Source organism: Ambystoma mexicanum, chromosome 2q (genome assembly GCF_040938575.1).
Source record: "Ambystoma mexicanum isolate Mex_15411 chromosome 2q, UKY_AmexF1_1, whole genome shotgun sequence".
Taxonomy (NCBI): Eukaryota; Metazoa; Chordata; class Amphibia; order Caudata; family Ambystomatidae; genus Ambystoma; species Ambystoma mexicanum.
In genome coordinates this window covers 1355756974-1355776938 of record NC_090924.1, presented here as the reverse complement: position 1 = coordinate 1355776938, position 19965 = coordinate 1355756974, and the positions used below count along the sequence as shown (strand labels likewise).

Sequence of the window (19965 nt, the reverse complement as noted above, 5' to 3'; positions counted from 1 at the left end):
GGCCTTAATTCACCCTGCTAAGACCTCGATCGAGGATGTCGCAGCGGCCCTGGCTCACCCTGTGGAGGCTACGCCAGTGGAGGCGACCTCAGGATCCAGAGTTTCCCTGCCACCGCGGAGGGAGTCGTCTTTCAGGCCCATTGAGAAGACCCCCATGAAGTCCCCGTTGGAAAAGGACGGGGAGGGGCAAGTGGCCATTGTGGATACGGACACAACCTCTGAAGAAGAGCTCATCGAAGTCGTGGAGGAAGCCCAGCCCATCGGGAGGGATCCCGACGAGGGCGACGAGAGCGACGGTGCCGCTGACGAGGTTCCTCAAGAGCCCTCACGCCCATCGTTTCCGGTGCCGCAGGACAGTTCGGCGGCCATTTTGTCAGCGATTCAGGCCTTCTGTTAGGAGATAAGGACAAGGTTGCCCCTCCCCCCGACGGAGGTACCTGAGCCAGACCCGACGGGGGAACTGGAGCCGGGACCTTCGGAAAGTCCACCGCATAAGAAGAGGACGACGCATCCTCCGCCACCTCTCCCACCTATGCGGCCTGCTCTGCCTTCCCCCCGGTCTACTACCCACGGGGATGATACAGGCACGGACACGGCTACGACAGGTACAGATGACAACGGAGGCGACGACGGGACGTGTCCCCCGTCGTCCCCTGCTCGGGCGTCCCCGCCCGACGAAATTGATCCTTCCATGCCATGATTTCCAGGGCATCTGAGCTCTTCCAGCTCTGCCCCGAAGAGAAGAAGGAAGAGTTCCTTTACCAACGGCGCAAGGCTAAAAGGAAGACGGTCCTCGCCGTACCACTTCTTGATGACATCTGGGATGAGGGGCTCGCCCTCCTCAAGAACCCTGCCACGGCGCCTGCAAAGAGGGACCGGTACGAGAAGAAGTATCGGGTCCCCGACGCTGCCCCGTTGCGCGTTCGGGCGCAACCTACCCCGGATTCGGTCGTCTCGGCGGTGGCAAAGAAGAAAGCTGGGGGGGGGGGCATCGGCCTCGACATCAACTTCCCCGCCGGACGGCGAGGGCAGGAAGCTGGACACGATGGGACGACGGGTCATCTCATCCGCAGCGACGACTATCAAGGCGGCCAACGCCCTGGCTATCGTAGCCCGCTACGACTGGGAGTTGTGCTTCAAAATCACCCCTCTATTGGACTTCCTTCCGGACGCCGAAAGGGCTTAGGCCCTTGAACTCTTACAGGAAGGTTACATCGCTTCGGACCACGCCATCACAGTGGCAACGGACATCGCCGACACCGGTTTCCATCAGTTGGGCAACGGCGTTTGCCTGAGACGACGAGGATGGCTCAAGGCGACGGATTTCCGCCAGGACATACAAACCAAAGTTTTGGACATGCCCTTCGACGGGAACAACCTGTTTGGGAAGGCGGTTGATGAGTCCCTTCAGGCTATCAAGACAGACACGGAGACAGCCCGGGCACTGGGAGTGCTCCAACAACGACGGCCGTACTTTCAGAGCTCCGGAGGCAGACAAGGTGCCTCCAAGGGACCCGGCAGTGGCTCCTCGACGTACCGCCAAGCGGCAAGATCTTCGTCTCAGGAGGCCTACAGCGGACGCGGCAAGTCAGGTGGTGCCCGTCGTCGTCGACAGGGAGGTCAAGGAGGCAAGGCGGCCTCCAAACAAGATTGTACCGACCGTGGGGTCGGGCCCCCGCTGAAGTACCCTGGTGGGAGGCCAGCTGACGAGGTTCGCCAGCGTGTGGGAGTCCATCTCCATCGACCGTTGGGTGCTGGACGCCCTGGCCCAAGGGCACTCTCTCGAGTTCCAGAAGAAGTGCCCTCACGTTCCACCCGTGGCCAGGAAGGAAAATCACGTCCCTCAACTACTGTTGGAAGTAAGGGCGATTCTCAAGAAAGGTGCCATCGAGCTTGTCTCAAAGAGGCTTCGGGGCTCCGGAGTTTACTCAAGGTACTTCCTCGTAAAGAAGACGGCAGGATGGCGTCCCATCCTGGACCTGCGACGACTGAACAGATACATCAAGGCACAGAAGTTCCGGATGGTCACCCTCCAGCATGTGCTGGGACAGCTGGAGGAGGGCGATTTCCTGTCGTCGTTGGACTTGGAGGATGCGTACTTCCACATCCCCATTCTAAAAAGACACCGAAAGTTCCTCAGGTTCGTGGTCCAAGTGCGGCACTACCAGTTCAAGGCCCTCCCGTTCAGATTGAAGTCGGCACCCAGGGTGTTCACCAAGTGCCTTGCACCGGTGGTGGCGCGGCTGCGCCTGCACGGGATTCACGTCTACCCCTACCTGGACGACTGGCTCATCCGGGCAAGGACAAGGGAGCTCGCCGTGGAGCACACTGCGAAGACCGTCCAGCTGCTCACGGACCTGGGGTTCTCCATCAACTTTCCAAAATCCCACCTGGTCCCGTCGCAAGTCGCCCTTTTTCTGGGAGCTAAGCTCGACACAGTGGCGCTGCTGGCCTCGTCGTTGGAGGAAAGGACCAGGACCATCCTGGGCAAGGTGCAGCGTCTGCTGGCCACGGACATGGCCAGGGTAAGATCTATCAAGTCCCTCCTTGGGATGATGTCCTCCTGCATTTATCTGGTGTGCCTTTGCAGGCTTTGGATGCACCCCTTACAAGAGTTCCTCGACGCCCACTGGGTCCAGTCGACGGGCAGCTTTGAGGACAGGATCCCACTAAACAAGACTTTCCGTCAGGCGATCCGGTGGTTGGGTACCCGCTCTCATCTGTCGGCGGGCATGGACTTTCAGACCCCAGCTCACCAGGTGACGGTGACGACGGATGCCTCCCTGGAAGGTTGGGGAGCGCACTCCGGAGATCTGCACGTGAGAGGCCTTTGGCTCCTGGAGGAGAAGTCTCTCCACATCAACATCTTGGAGCTCCACGCAGTGTTCTGGGCCCTCAAGTCGTTTCTTCCGTCCCTCAAGGGCAAGGTGGTGAGGATCTTCACCGACAACACCACCACGATGTTCTACATCCGGAAGCAGGGCGGAACCAGATCCTCTGCCCTATCCAAGGAAGCCCAGGATCTGTGGCATTGGGCCGTTGCTGGTGCCTTTTCATCTGGCAGGAATAAAAAACACCATCGCCGATTCACTCAGCAGAGAGCTGCGCTCGTGCCACGAGTGGGTACTACGCCAGGATCAAGGGGATCGACTCTTCCGACGATGGGGCGAACCCCAGATCGATCTCTTCGCGACGGCGACGAACTCCAAGTGCCAGAGGTTCGCCAGCAGGTTCCCCCAGCCGAGGAGCATGGGCGATGCTTTCTCGTTCCCCTGGGATGGCCTATTTCTTTATGCGTTCCCTCCGTTGCCGTTGCTGCTCCGGCTCATCAACCAGCTCAAGAGGTCCCGGTGCACGATGATCCTAGTCGCACCGGCGTGGCCAAGACTGATCTGGTTCCTGGACCTTCTAGAATTGTCAGCGTCCACACCAGTCAAGCTGCCGACGGACGCGGATCTTCTCTCCAGAGAAGGAGGCGCCATTCTTCATCACAACCCAGAGTCGCTGAACTTGCAGGCCTGGCTCCTGCAGCACTAGAGTTTGGAGGGTACGACATCCCAGCCGACTGCAGAGAGGTTCTTGCAAAGGCCAGGGCGTCCTCAACTCTCAAGTGCTACGGACATAAATGGAAGAGGTTCTCTGCCTGGTGCTGTGCACAGAAGATTAACCCTCTGCGGATTACGGCCCCTCAAGTATTGCCGTACCTACTGTCATTGGCCAAGGCTGGACTAGCTCACGCTTCCATCAAGATACATCTGGCCGCCATCTCACGATACACCAGGACTACGGGACGGGCGTCCTTGTGGTCTCATCGGCTTGTGAAGGAATTTATGAAAGGATTGTTCCCATCATTCCCACCGGTGAAGGCCCCTACCCCGGCGTGGGAGCTCAACGTGATGCTGACCAGGCTCATGGGGGCCCCATTTGAGCCTATGCATTCGGCACCGTTGAAGTTTCTGTCGTGGAAGACCGCTTTTCTCGTGGCCATCACCTCCGCACGACGAGTGGGAGAGATCCAGGCCCCATCTTGCAAGCCACCATACTTGACTTTTCACGACACGAGGGTGGTGCTGAGGACGCACCCCTCCTTCATTCCCAAGGTGCCGTCGGACTTCCACCTCAACGAACCCTTGGTGTTGCCAGTTTTCTTCCCGTCGCCTTCGTCGCTGGCTGAGAGGATTCTGCGCTCGCTGGACGTAGCTAGAGCGCTGAAGTTCTACGTGGACCGCGCAAAGAGTTTTCGGAAGACATCACAGCTGTTTGTAAACTTTGGACCTGTGAATCAAGGGAATGCTCTCTCGAAGGCTTCCATTTCCAGATGGCTCTCCGGCTGCATCATGCACTGTCACCGGTTGGCAAACCGACCGCTGCCCGGCCGTCCGAGAGCCCACTCGACCACAGTGATCACTGCTACCACGGCGTTCCTTTCTGGTGTGCCCCTGCTCGACATCTGCAGGGCTGCGACGTGGAGGTCGACGCACACCTTCACGAGATTCTACTGCGTCGATCGGGACTCCAGGGAGGAGTCCAGGGTCGGCCAAGCAGTGCTGCGCAACCTGTTCGCTTAAGGTGAGCCTGGTGAGGAGGTAAGAGATTCTTAATGTTGAGTGTTTTGCTATTGCTTAATGTTGAGCCTGTTGCCACCTCCCGTGGTTGTGCATGTGTATACTGCTATGTATTCTTATATTCATGAGCATGTGAATCCATGCCAGACCCCATGCTGGAGAAGGAACAAGTTACTTACCTGTAACCGTTGTTCTCCAGAATGGGTCTGGCATGGATTCACATGCAAACCCTCCCGCCTACCCCTCTGCGGCTCTTCACTTGGTCATACTGCCACTTTACGTGCTCCCAAATCTGAGGATGGCTGCCAGAGGCGGGGCTTAGGGAGAGGGCAGTCATTGGCTGGGGGCAGTATGACCCAGAGACCAGTGATTGGTTACTACTAAGAAAGACAGATCAGAAACGAAACTGATACTGATTTTTTCTATACCAAGGATTCCCGGCCTGACGGGGAATATTCATGAGCATGTGAATCCATGCCAGACCCATGCTGGAGAACAACAGTTACAGGTAAGTAACTTGTTCCATCTTTGAATAACTGGACACTGGTCTGTCGGATTCCAGACTCCATATCAACCTTTTGGAGCTGAGGGCAATCAGACTAGCGCTGATGGCCTTCCTGGCCTCAATATGGGGGTAGAGTGTCCTGATAATGATGGACAACACGGTGGTCATCCACTACCTCAATAAGAGAGGGCGAGTAGGGTCACTGCCCCTGTGCAGAGAGGCAATGAAGCTCTGGTTTTGGGCACTGAGAAAGAATCCATCTTCTGACAGTTTCTCTAGCCGGAGAAAAGAACACAGCGACGGACGCTCTGAGCAGGCAGAGCAAGATCTCCCGCGAGTGGGAACTAGCTCAGGAAGTCCTGGAGATTTTCGCCCTTTGTGGAACCCCTCAAGTGGAGCTGTTCGTGATCATTGTCAACCGGCGCGTTTCCACCAGTTACCGTCATTCCTCATATCATTAGGAGGTTGAGGAGGTTCGGGAAACCATGATCCCGATTGCTCCATTTTGGGCTAGGAGAACGTGGGACCCCGACCTTCTGGAAATGCCCATCTCCCCTCCAATTCATATTCCCCAAAGAGAAGACCTACTCTCGCAGGAGGGAGGTTGCATTTTTCACCCAGTGATCAGGACTCTCAATCTTCATGCCTGGTGTGTGAATGGTTGAGCTATAAGGATTGTGACCTTCCGGCAGACGTAATGGAAAGTGTTGCTTTCAGCAAGGAGCCAGCAACTAAATCCCTGTACCGCTGCTGTTGGAATAAGTTTAGCAGCTGGCGCAGGGAAAAGAGACTAGATCCTTTCACATGTAAACTTCCCCATGTTCTGTCTTTCTTGCTCAACCTGACCCATTCTGGTTTGCAAGTGGCCACGATGAAGGGCTACTTAGCAGCACCATCAATCTTCAAAAGATCTCCAGATGAGGGGGCCATACTTCAAATTGCTGATTGGGTACAATTTCTGAAGGGCTTAACCAATTTGTTTCCACCCACTCCCTTCATCGTGCCATCATGGGATTTAAATCTTTTATTAAGATGTCTTATGGGAGCTCCATTTGAACCCTTATATTAGTGTCCTCTGAGGATGCTCACTTTGAAAATGGACTTTCTAGTAGCTATCACATCTACCCATAGGGTAAGTGAACTACAGGCCTTATCTTCCAAACAACCTTTTACATCCTTTTCCAAGAATGAGGTAATTTTGGGAGTTAGGCCATCTTTCCTTTCGAAAGTTGTGTCATAGTTTCATTTAGCACAACGTAATGTACTGCCATCTTTTTACCCTCCTCCTCATCCGTCTAAAGAGGAGAGACTAGATCGTCTAGACCCAAAAGTGCTCTAAGCTACAACATTACAAGGACTGCAAGTATACGCCAAGGTTATCAACTTTTCATCAGTTATGCTGGTCAAAGACTAAGTATGGCAGTTACAAAACAATCTCTAGATGGATTGTAATGTGCATAATTGAATGTTACTCGTTAACAGGCAAAGATTCACCCGTATGTTTGAGGGCACATTCCACTAGAGGGGTGGCTGCTTCTTCAGCTCTGGAAAGAGCTGTCGGTGCGAGACATTTTTAGAGCGTCAACCTGGTCCTCCCTTAACACTTTCAGTCAATTTTACTGTGTACATTCTTTTTCAGGAGAGGAAGCCAAAATTGGCAAGGCTGTTGTACTCCATAATGGTAACAAATAAGACATTCTTGGCACCCTCAGCCTAACTCAAACTGGTTTTGGAGTCTTATCAAAGATGAGGAATACGTGGGAGGACAAAATCCATTCGAAGAACCAGTTACTTAGCTTTGGTAACTTTCTTTCGACTGGATGTTCCTCCCAGGTATTCCTCCTCACCCACCCATCCATCCCCTCTTGCCTGCCCAGAATTTCTTTGTCTTACACCGTCAAGATTGTCTCCTTCTATAACACTGCATGAAAGTTAAAGGAGGGAAAAAACGAAGAACTGAGATAACGGTCAGCGTGTGTGTGTTCATAGACCAACGTCGACATCACGAGGGACGCAACGGCGGTCATCAAGGACCAAGACTCGACGACTATCGACCCTACGAAAAACAAATTCTGAAGCAAGCTGCAAGCAGACTTCACTATCAAAGATGAGGAATACGTGGGAGGAACATCCAGTGGAAAGGAGTTTACCATGGGTAGGTAACCTGTTCTTCTCTTGGCCATCATTAGCTTTGCTTTCCTTGTTCACAACACCAGAAGGAATGCATCCCTTGGCCTTCTCTTAGCAAGCAAAGACCCAATTGTGAGAAGAGTCGTTGACCCTGGTTTCTCTTCTTTCTCTTAGTGTACTTGGTGTACTCTCCTGCCAAGTACTGTGATGCGAAAAGGGGTTTGTAGCCTTCTCTTGTGGGTATGGATCCCAGACCTGTACTTCTTTAAGGTTTGTTTTTGGCAGACCTGGTTCACTCTCATGCCAGGTACTGCCACGAAGAAGAAAACTTCCATGTGCTCTCTTTCACTCTTTACTTTGGGAGTGTTTTGTGACCAACCACTCTGATGAGGAAGATGAAGTCCGATGCACTATTTTGCACTCTTATTCTTAATAGTTGTCTGCGACCACTGTTCCAGGGAAAAGGATTCCTGTTGCACTCTTTCTCACTCTTGACTATGGCTCTCACACCCGGTCCCGATCCTGACTGCCTTTCTCTCCAGTTACCTGTTTCTTGGGAGCTATTCACTGTATCCCTGTGGGGCAGTGGGACTTAGTTTGCGCTGTGCTTCTCTTCTCTGGCTGACCCTGTGCCATGATACTGTTGGCTGCCACAGCGTTGTTTTCTGGACTTCTGGCCCACCCGTTTGGGGTTTCGCGGCCACCCTCCAGTCCCCAGCTCTGCTTTGGAGTGGCTATACTCCACCAGTGAAACACCCAAAACGACTGAAGAGAAACATACGTATATGGCAGATTTGACTGAATTTAAGCTACAAAAAATCCCATACAACAAAATTTCGATCAAAAATGCCCAAAAATGCCATACATGACCATTATAGCGGACAAGGGGAACAGGAGTTGCAGGGGTGTCCCCCGGTCTCCATGCTCGCTATAATGGGACCTGGGTGTCCCCTGGGGAATACAGTTTGAAAGAAAAGAAAAGAAAGGAAAGGACCCGGCGACGCCGGTTCCCAAGCATTTATGTGAAGGGAACCGGTGTCAGAGAGCGGCACACGACGAGGTGTGTGCAAAAAGAGAGAAGTAAGGGGAACGAGGGGGGTGTATTTGTAGGGTATGCTTGGGGAGGCTTTTACTTTGGGTTGTTTGCCTGTAACAGTCAAGTTAGCTACTGTCTTTTTGGCCGCAAACTCTTCTGTTGCGGGTAAGCAACCCAAATCCCTCCACCAGGCTTTAGAAGCGGGTTGCTCGTAGATGCCTTGGCGTCCTCCCAGCAAACTTCCTGGACTGTACTGCCTCTTCTCCTGATTGGCTAGCGTGCTTCATAGTTACTTTGTCTATTTTTATATCACTTGTTGGCCTAATATACCAAGCCCCTTTTCAGTTTCTTTGGCCTTTCTTTCGTTATTCCTTTGTGCCTCCTCCTCATCCAAGTACTTCTACTGTTACTCTCCCTTGGGTAGTCCATATTCATCTTCATCTCAGTAGAAGTCAAGTCTCTGGTCCGACATCAGTATATGGGTTGGATTAGTGTTGGATTAGTATAGGACTGGGCTTTACAATGGGATGTTGTGTGAGGGTTATTATACCGCGCCTCCCTTGGCTGTTCGTCCTTGTCCATAGAGGGGGAGTCACTCCGCATGAGACTTTCCCGCTGAGTACCACCCGCAGTGGGACTATCGGGTAGTGACCTCACGTCCCTGGCTTCATGAGGAGGAGCTCCCCCTTGGGGAGAAGTGATAACATCTAAGGATCTGTGTCGGTTTACTGTGAGCTTCTCCAGATAATATAAACCGCATCTTATGCCACCACAATGTAATCTGCTTTGAAGGTGGCCTCCTCCAAGCAACCCCCACTACTAATTTAATGACCAAAAGCAATATTTAGACCAAACTAGCTATCCTCGCTTTGGAAAGGTAGGAAGGGTTTTTACAGGGTTAGTTACATACCTGTCAAATGATGGCTAAAAACCTGTTGTAACTGGATCACGTTACGTCACTTTAAAAAAAAAAAAAAGCGAGTTGTGATGGGTCATTGTCGCATGTTAAAAACAAAGTACAAAATCAGGTGGCCATGTTTATTTATAAAATTCTTTTTCCCCATTTGAACAATGTATTTATTATTAATGAACAAGTTTAACAAAGAAGGATAACACTGACACATCCATTATATCAGGGACTTGTCCTCAAATTACAGAAAGCATATATAAATTAAACAATCAATTATAACAGTGTTAAGATTCACGTAATAAAGTCTTAATTAAACTAGTACAAATTCCTATCCCATATTAAAAATTCTTAAACACGACTACAACAGACAACACAACAACAAATGACACAAGACTACACAGAAATCTCAATAATTCCCTAACAATGCCATATAGAAAATAAAGCATACATTCGGTAAGTATCAACTGTATAATTAATTAAAAGAACCCCAAATTCTAACATAATGCTCCTCTCGCTTTTGTTTTCTGAACATTACTTTCTCATAGTAAGACAAAGTACGGACATCCAACAGCCAATCATCTACATCCGGCTTTTTCCTTGATTTCCAAACTTTTAGTATTTGCTTAGTTGCCACTACCAGTACCCTATTAATCCAATCTGTTCTTACCTTGGCCTTATCCCCTCTCCCTCTGCTCGATAACAAAATTGTCGAATGACATGTACGCCGAAGCTAGTCATCCAGGATAATATCTAGTCTATTAAGGACTTCATTCCAAAAGGTGTACACCCTAGAGCATGCCCATAACATATGGGATAAGGTTCCCCCATGAAGACCACAACCCCAACAGACATCATTATCCAATAGGCCTAATTTGGACATTTTTAGCTGGGGTCCAATATAATCTACACAGAACCCTTTGCCTAATATACCTCAATCCTTAACCCATTTTCGACTGCACACCCACCCGGAGCAGACTTTCTAATTCCTCACTTGAAATGTCCAAACCCAATTCCTCCACCCTGGCCTGGCAAAGTTTCTCCCACGCTTCCACATGAGAGATTTCCATTGGCATTAGTTTCATATATGTAGACACTGCGCATGGAAGAGATCGGATAATCGCACAGTTAATGGGTCTCTCTCTAATGGGATTCCCAAGCATTCCCTGCCGTTCTGACAGAAGAGCCTTTAGTTATCGATAACTTGCCCGTTCCCTATCCCCTAATCCAAAAGAGACCCTAAAACGCTGAAAGGAAAACGTATGACCATCTTCCCAGAAATTACGTATACTCAAAATGCCCCTTCTGATCCAGCTTTGCCAACATAAGGTCTTGTTGGCTATCTGTAGCCCTGCATTATACCACAAAGATGCATCGTAGTGTATCCAAACGTTTTCCCCTCTACGTGCTATAAAGGTTTGCAAGGTCCCTCTGGTAGTACTCAAGGTAGGTAACATCACCGTAGAGTTCGGCATCTTAGACATAGAGTACATATCTCGCAATGCATAAGGTGAAAATTGTTCCCTCTCAATAATCTGCTAGTAGGGGACATATTCACTGTCGTCAGAAAAATAAAATGTTGATTTTTTTAGAACAAATCCAGTGCAATAATTCACTAAATTAGGGTAACCAAATCCCCCTTCCTTCATGGAGCATGTTAAAATGTGTTCAGGAATCTTAGGCCTATTGCCCTCCCCCAAAGGAACCCTCGAAAGACCTCATTGATACTACCAATGACCTTCTTAGTGAATTTCAAAGGCATGGATTGGATAACGTAGAGGACTTTCGGTAAAAAGAACCATTTTGATGGCTTTCATTTTTGCCCAAAGACCCAACCTTAAGCGACTCCATTTTGATACGTCCCTACAGATTTTCTCTAAAATCCGCAAAATATTTATTCTGCCATCATTTTCAGGTTGCGAACCAAGTAAATTCCCAAATATTTTATTGCACCCACCTCCCATTGGCAATTCCAAGAACGCATATTGCTCCTCGGGTGTCCGACATCTAAAGGAACGACTACTGTCTATTCCCAGTTTATCTTGTGACCAGGCAATGCTCCCACTTCCGCGAACATACACTTCAACTTTTCACTCCCTTCCAGCGGGTTTGTCAAAACAATGGTCATATCATCCGCGTAGCACAAGATTTTGATTTCGCTACCACCACACTTAAGCCCATGAAGGGACCGTTCTTGCTTTATATATGCCATCAGTGGTTTTATTGCTATATTAAACAGATATGGGGACAACTGGCAGCCCTGTTTAGTACCCCTTGACAAAACAATGAGAAGACATAATATTATTAACCAAGACTCTAGCACTGATGGATGAATTTAGCATTTTAATAACTCTGATAAAGGTATCCCCAAAACCCATTTCCCTGAGCGTGTGGTCCAAAAAAGTCCAATTAACCCTGTCAAAGGCTTTTTCCGCGTCCATAATAATTAGAAGAGTATCCGAACCTTTTCCTTTGGGAATCCCATAACATCTATTAATGTCCTCACATGATCATATCCATATCTGCCCTGCATGAAGCCTACTTGGGAGTGGCTAATAAGGTCTCCAATATACTTGTCCGGCCGTTTAGTCGATATTCTAGTGAATATTTTAAAATCGACATTTAATAACGAAATTGGTGGATAGTTTTCGCATTTTCGATGCTCTTTTCCTGGCTTAGGGATCACCACAACGCAAGCTTCCTTCATCGTGGGACATACAGCCCCATCAGACATAAATCCATTATACAGCGTGCACAAGAACAATGCTAATACGTGACCCAACACCCATTTAATGGAAACGTTGAGTGAAGATCTAAGGGGTTTAGTGACTTTATTAAGATACTCAACCTTTTGGGTCTTGAGACAATTGTTGATTTTGAAGCCCTGAACCAGACTGACAATTTTCATCCTGACATGTCATTACAGAAGGGGAACGCACATAGGTAGATCAGGCTTTATATTCCCCCAAAATGGGCAGTTCAGCCCAAACTGCTTGTTCACATCTCTTCTGCACGAGACCACCAGCAAAACCAAGCAAATTTGTGGCTTATTGACATCTACCATTGAGAACTGTTGTAACCGGCCAGTATTTTTGATCTTTTCATAAGTGAACGGGTTAATGGAAAGGGGAGGATAAAGGTGTGAAAAACATGTTTACGTGAATAAAATGCACTGTGTGGTGCCGGTGTTTTGCAATCTTCCTATATTAATCAAAGAACTGTCGGTACCTAGCAATGCCTGGAACTAAAGAATCTTTGCATGATAGTTGCACTAACCATTTTTTTTACACCTTTATATAATACTAATTGTGAACTTTTTTCTACCTTTCATGTTTTTTTCTTTAGCTGTGCATGGAGATCGTTCAGAAACTATTGAATGTAAGCGATCCAAAGGTTTTACATCGTGCAGGTATTTTGTTTCAAACATTACTATGTATTTGCTTGTTAATATTTATCCAGCTATGCTGTGCCTGATTTGTGTAGAGAACATATATATTAGTATTGTATCCCATTCTTCCTTCTGTCACTTAAGACTGCAACAATGGTTTGTATTAAACTGCTTTATGATGGCTACTAAAAACATATCCGCTAATACCTTGTACAAATAAACAACATTCTCTGCTCCACTAGACTTGCGAATGCAGAGCACCACAGCAGAATATTTTTTAAACAGAGGAACTCAGCACGTAAAAGCTTCTAGAGTCACCACTCCCTAGTTAACTGATTTATCTGCACCCCAATCCATCAACTTCTGCAGTTAGGCGTTTTTGCATGTGGTGTTGGCATTCCAACTCCCTCTTCTTACATGTTTGATAAATGCAGGAAGAGCCCACAGTGTTTGTAGATACTTTTTTTGCAGAATGTTTGGTCTGCTGCTACTTCCGTGCTATGTTCAGTTGAACGTGTATCTTCGCTTCAGGGCCACATTTTCTATCCTTGCCTCCAATCGCTGAGGTTGATTGCCTGGTTCACAAGGATTAAACTTCTGTCCATATAGTGTTGTCTAAGGTAACCCTGCATGTACTGTTGCTGGCAGGAAACATTCTTTGATGAAACAATGTAAGAGCATAAGTCAAGTTTGTTGCCATTGTCTTTAAATGCTAAAATAAATCCTTTCCTTGTTGATGCTAGTTTTTTTTTTCTTTTTTTTTTCTTTTGTTTACTATCTAGCCAGGACTGGTGTAGACTTGTGGTTTTGCATTTCTTCTATGTCAGCCATTGTGGCCTTTTGAAATGTTGTTGAGAACTGGTGCTTGTTTCACGTTTAAGATTAATTTGTTGAGGTATTTGAAAATATTGTGTGTTCTGGTTAGAAAGCTGACATGAATGAGGTTCCATCTGTCCTAAAGCACCCGCTATGTGAACGCACCATAAACTGGTGAACCAGAAGACATTTCCTTCCCTGGACCTCTTATGTTGACCATGTATATCTAGAGGACAAGGTTTGCCTACGGATGCACCATTCCTTTGCCCTTTGCCCTTTACGTTGTCTGCAGTGTCAGTAGAAAATTGGATTTTCCTTCCATCCTCCTTCCTTCCCCCCCCTCCTTTCAAGTGCAAAAACCTTAAAACCTTAAAAGAACAAAAGTATCAGATGACCTGGGGCCTTTAAGGGATTTTGACTCTTTCTTACTAGTGACTAGAATGCTTGATATGTGATTTCCTGCATATTGGAATGCTAGTTAAAGAATGTTTTCCCTCCATATTCCAGCAGTCGGAGCCTGTATTGCGTCCGTAACCAAATCGATGCATGTAAGGCACTTCACCTACTCCTTATGTAATATGATAGAACTATTGTACGAATGGAGACTGACAGCAATCGGGGGCAGAGAGCTTCCTCGACTTGGAGGGTGGGGGGTTTGGGCCTCTGGTCTACACAGAACAGCGCACCGGCAAGACAATTTTTGCCAGAGCGCAGGTCTGTCTTGTTGCGGCCCAATTCCTTCAATTTGTATAATGCTGGAAATTGACAAGGGGGGAGATGAGGTGGGGGAGGCAGATTGTCAGAGCTGTGGGTGAGACTGAGAGGAGGAGCTAGGTGTTAGCGTAATGTGGGTGCCTTGATTATAGGATGCTGACTGCTTTGCATAAAAACAGTGCATTTTGAGAACTTAAGAATGACCACCAATGTATCAAACATGTCTGTGATGGTAATTAAAATGTGCATTCCTTCTGAGCATGCAATGCACACTTGGTTTGATGCTCATTTAATCTGTCCGAATAGTGGTGGGGTTTGGGCCTCCGGTCTACACTGAATGGTACTCGGACAAGACAATTTTTATCGAAGCGCAGCTCCATCTTGTTCCGGCCCAATTAATTCCCTGAATGAGTGAGTGAGTTTTTGCCGTGACGTCCGTTGAGCTGATTTGCGTGTGCAAGTGGTGGAATTTGTTGGCCGGGAGGAGAGGGATTGCTGGGTTGCTGGGGGTTTGTGCATTTGAAACACGTGTCTGGGGTTTCTGTTGGTACTCTTGTTAGAGGAGAAGTGCCCAGCATTTCGGTGATGGACTGCTCTGTGAACGGTACAGTGAGCTAAAACGTGACTGTAGGCAATCTCGAGTGGGAACCTACCCAGAAAACAGATTATTTGGCCGTGACCATTCTCAGTAGAGGGACTCCCAGATCTTTTGCATATATAATTATATAACCATTAGAAGTATCACTCAACCATTCCTATATAATGTCTCAAGAAAAACCTGTAATTAACATAATCCCCTGTGCCAATAGATATTAATAAGCAACATATAGCTCCTCCGAGGTCCCGGTAAAAATTCTAAGATGGTGATGGAGTGTTGCTTTCTTTTTTTTTAACGGTTATGCCCACATTGGGTTTCATGGCAGTAATTAAGTCACCTGAGTGACGTCCTAGCTCTCCTTGGGTAGCTGGCTGAAATGCAACAAGATAGCTATCTAATAGGGGTACTTCAGTGTGCCATGTTTCATGTAATAGAATGAAATTCTGTTGTTTTAACGAATTGCCTTTATATACATATATTATTAAAAAGCTGAAGATGCCCACGAGTTCCAAGACACAAATTTCAATGTTCCCACATCCTAAAGGCAACTATGCGTTATTAATGTATTGCCTTTGTCTGCATTTAAAGATCTCCTAATCCAAGACCAATAGGAATCATTCGTTTTTTTCAACCACTCTCCCCAGTGGAAATTACAATAGCTGCATGCGTCCCAGTCAGCCTAGTCTTGACAATTACTCACTCTGCTCTCATACAGTGAGTCTAAAGGGGTGGGGTCATAACCAAGCTGTCTTAATAGAACAGATTCCTTTATAATAGCAACATAGACAATGTTAATGGAGTGTCCAGTGTAACTGTCTGTTCTAATCCTGTCCATGAATTCAACATGATCAATGTCAAGACTGGAAATGGAACAAAGATTCAGAGCCTCGGAAAACAAACCAAAATGTGTTGATCTATTCAAGACTAAATAAGTATCTCCTCTAAAAACACATTCAAATAGAAGCCTCAGTAGTCTTCTATGTTCTTGTATTCTAATATCTCGATAAGATGACATGGATCTCCTCGCATTGCAGCTTTGACCAGATAATAATCCCCTCGAATTACTCAGGCTTGTATTAGACAACAGTGCCTTTCAGGACCCAATATACCTAGCCTTTTTTCACAGATTCACGTGCTAGATTACCATGAGGTTCCTGTACAGTGACTGACAACGTGTTAAAGTACACCTCGCTAAAACAAATAGCCATTTCAATTCAACCAGTGGTCAGGATTTGACATCCTATGAAGTGCATCAGTAGCCGAGCAGGAGAACATACATGTCCGATGAAAAGCCGCTGTCAGAATAATCGTCTTTTTGGGCTAACACTGATCCAACGCAGGTAACTTCATTTTTTTTTTTTACTTTTGTTTTGCTTCTTTCAAAAATAGGAGCCTTTCTGACCAGGAGCCTCTGTTAATGTGATAGTTCTCGAAACGATTCTGGATGTTCTCTTATTACTTTTCACTTTTTTTGCCTTTTTATTAACATTGCTTTCATTTCTGCTGTTTCTGTTGATTAGATGAATGTATCATAACCTGCGTGTCCACTTGCTCTATAAGCCTGGTGCCGCCTCAGACTCCATTATAGATTTTGGGTCAACCGCCATTTCAGTAGGAATCCTTTCATTTACCTGCATACAGTCAATGACCTGCACCACTTCTCTCATTTGCATATTAACCGTCTTTGCCTGGAAATTAAATCGAAAGCCATTCCCAAGTACATGGAATCCAGTCTTATTTTATTTATTTTGTGGAGCTTTCAAAAGCACTATGTTCTTTCACTTCAATATTAATTTCATACAGTCTAACAAACGAGGAGAGCATAAAATCTAGAGCAGTCAGTGCATTGTAATTCAAATCTGTCACTATATTTTGCGTCAACATTAATGCAAAGTCACTTCTGTCAGAGTTCAGTGGCGAAGGATAAAAAAAGTATCTGAATTCCTGCCTTTATAATCAGTAAGGATCAGGGGTGGGGGCACTACTCCAGCACGAGATGTCATATGCAGGTTTGACATTACCAGTTATTGTGCCTTATCATGCTCCTGACAAAAAGACTCAACCTCCTCATCCATTGTTTGTGTATCCGTTTCTATGTGCTCATTAGCACCCAAAGCAGAGAAGTTTATTTTCTGTGTTTTCTTACGTTTAGCATGTAATATTTCTACCGGCAGCATCATTAGCCTCATTGAAGCCATAGTTTCGGGGAAGCGGGCAGAGGCAAAGCCTGTTTGAACTTTATCAGATTTTCTTTTCAGCATTCACGTTTCCGTTGTCAGATCTACTTCTCAGGTTTTACATGTAAAACAGTGATGTTGGTGACACCGTCAAAACTCACTGCACGTTGGTTGCAGTAGTCCAACCGCAGTACAACAGTACTAGTCTGCACTCCATGCTGCCTCTAGGATTTTTTTTTTAAAACTTTTATTTTTGGCGGCAAAGGTTACGTGGTACATACATCAAGGCAACAAGTACAAGTAAGAAAAATTAGGTGGGTCAATGCATGAGCAGTTGAACAAAATCACAATAATGTCAGACAATAATCATACCAGATACATATGAGTACGAGTTTATGTTGTAGCAGTGGACACTGACGGGGTGGGGGACGATCCAGAGCCGGGTGTGTCTTCACTACGACTGTTAAGGTACGAATTGAATTCCACCCAGATATTCTTGGGTCGAGAGGTGACGTGGAGCATGGATATAAATTCCTCCTCACAGTTCCGTGCCCAAGTAAGCATATGGAGCCATTTCTGATGGACTGGGGGGATGGGACTTTTCCAGTTTTGAAGTATGCATTTTTTGGCAATCATGCACCCAATATTAAGAAACTTGGCCAAACATCTGGTGTCATCTGTTTTCCAGGCTCCAAAGAGGACGGCTAAAGGATCAGGGTCAATCATTGTGTCAGTGATAGCCGTGAGCGTTTCTAGGATGCTTTCCCAGAACCTCAGCAATTTATCACAAGACCAGAAAATGTGTAAGTGGTCAGCTGCCGCCACTCCGCAGCGGGGGCAGAGGTGCGCCGTATCACAGGCGAACCTCGAGGTCCTGTGTGGAGAGTAGTAAAGTCTATTTAAAAGTTTGTACTGCATGGCGCGAAAACAGAAATCAGGGAGACTTTCCGAGTGTGCAGGCACATATCCCTCCAAACCCTATCTGATATTTCTAGATCTAGTTCACCAGCCCATTCAACACGTGCCTTGAGAGTGGGAGTAGGGGTAGCCTCCTGTAGGATCTTGTAAAGTGATGTGACTACTCCATGGGCACCTCCAGAATTGGCAATATATGGAATGGCTGGGTTGTCTGGGGGCTCATCGGGGAATGTGGGCCATTTGTTGCGAAACGCAGCTCGCAGTCTGTAGTATTGGAGGGTCTCCAGGGCGGACCCGGTGTGCCCCGGTTTCCAAGTTTGAGGGTCGATGAACCTGCCCTCGGGGTAGAAGTCCGTCAGTGCTTGGTATCCCAGCATCCCCCAGTGTCGGGCCAGTGCCGCATCATGAGTGGGTTCCAAGCTGGGAAAGGCCCATACAGGAAGCCACTTGTAGTATGGAGAGGCTTCAGGTGTCTGAAATAGCAAGCGGGCCCAGGCTTGAAGGGTCGTGCTGATTGGGTCAATGGGAGAGTCTGGTGTGTAGTGCCGATGTAGTATGAGGGACATTAGATTGATACCAGCAGCTGCCATTCGTTCCAGTTTGATATGGGGACGCACCGGGGTGCCAGGGTACCAGTGGGTGGCATGTTGGGCCTGGGCCGCGGACCAATAAAGTGATAGATCTGGAGCCGTGAATACTCCTTGTTTATATGGGAGTGCCATGTCCGTCCATTTTTTGTGTACTGCGCCAGAGTGCCAGAGAAACTGTGCACATAGTGTGTGTAGTCTAGTAAAATATCGCCTCCCGGGCCATACGGGTACGTTGCTAAACGTATATAACAGTTTGGGGAGTAGGATCATTTTTATGAGGGAGAGCCGTCCAGCAATGGATAGTGGGAGGGCACGCCACCGTAGGAGTTTAGTCTCAGCTATTTGTGATATGGCGGAATAGTTGTCGGCGATGAGGGTGGATTTGTCTAGCGATATTTGCACACCCAGATATCTTATACCATTCGGTGACCAGCGGAGGGGGTATTCAGTGGTGGGTTGTCGGGTGGACTTAGTGAGTGGGAAGATCTCTGATTTGGAGTAGTTAATAGTGAAACCGGAGTGGGTGCCAATGCGGGTGATGTCCCTTAGTATGGGGTCAAGGTGTGTTGCGGGGTCTCTGATGTATAGTAAAACATCATCCGCATATAAAGATATAATTTCAGGACTGTCTTTCAGTCTTATTCCCTTGCGGGCGTGATGAGCACGCACAAAGTCTGCAATGGGTTCTATTGCCAGGGCGAACAAAATAGGAGAGAAGGGGCATCCCTGTCGGGTGCCCCTGAAGAGTGTGAAAAGGTCAGATGTCAGTGTATTGGTCCTAACCCGCGCCACAGGAGAAGTGTACAGTAATTTGATGAACCTAATCATGTTTGGGCCTATGCCCATGGTTTCCAGCACTAGCCATGTGTATTTCCAGGAGACCATATCAAAGGCCTTCTGGGCATCAAGCGTAACCGCCACAACCTGCACATCTTGATCAATGCGTGACATACCGCATATACAGTCTCCTGATATTGTGGGAGGTAGACCTACCGGGTACAAACCCGGCCTGGTCTTCATGGACTAAATACGTCATAATGGGCAGGAATTGGTTGGCTATAATTTTTGCAAAAATCTTTATATCGAGATTCATAAGGGAGAGGGGTCTATAGGACCCACATTCATTGTTAGGTTTGCCAGGCTTGAGCAGCACTGTAATGGCCGCTTCGCGCATGGAGAGGGGGAGGATAGAGGCACGAAGCGATTCGTCCCAGACCTCGAGCAGCCTGGGGGCGATTATGGCGTCGTGCTCTTGGTAGAAATCGGTGGTTAGGCCGTCAGGTCCCGGGGCCTTGTCTTTGGGCAGGTCAGAAATGGCTGTTATAATTTCATCTAGTGTGATTGGGGAGTCCAATTCGTCACGAGTAGCGGAGGAGATCTCTGTGGTGGGGATCTGGTCGAGGAGTTCACGCATATGTTGTTCTGTGTGTTCAGCGGGTTGAGCGTAGAGGGACCTGTAGAACTCAGCGAACGTATCTAGGATTTGTTGGTCGGCCCATTGTGCGTTGCCATGTTTATCTTTAATAGAGGTGATCTGCGTCCGGCCAGATTCCCATTTTAATAGGGTCGCTAATGTTCTCCCAGGCCTGTCTCCCTCTCCATATTTCCTGGCTGCCTGCGG

The 19965-nt window shown here is 47.6% G+C and overlaps 1 protein-coding gene across 2 annotated transcripts in view; it reads left to right on the top strand.

The window, feature by feature from the left end:
- TOPAZ1 (testis and ovary specific TOPAZ 1) overlaps positions 1 to 19965 on the top strand; it is a 2616805-nt gene that overhangs the window by 1190805 nt on the left and 1406035 nt on the right. For both annotated transcript variants that reach the window (XM_069648829.1, XM_069648828.1), the window contains exon 9: positions 12489 to 12552. In XM_069648829.1, the coding sequence (XP_069504930.1) occupies positions 12489 to 12552 (64 nt within the window). The remainder of the gene's footprint in view (positions 1 to 12488; positions 12553 to 19965) is intronic.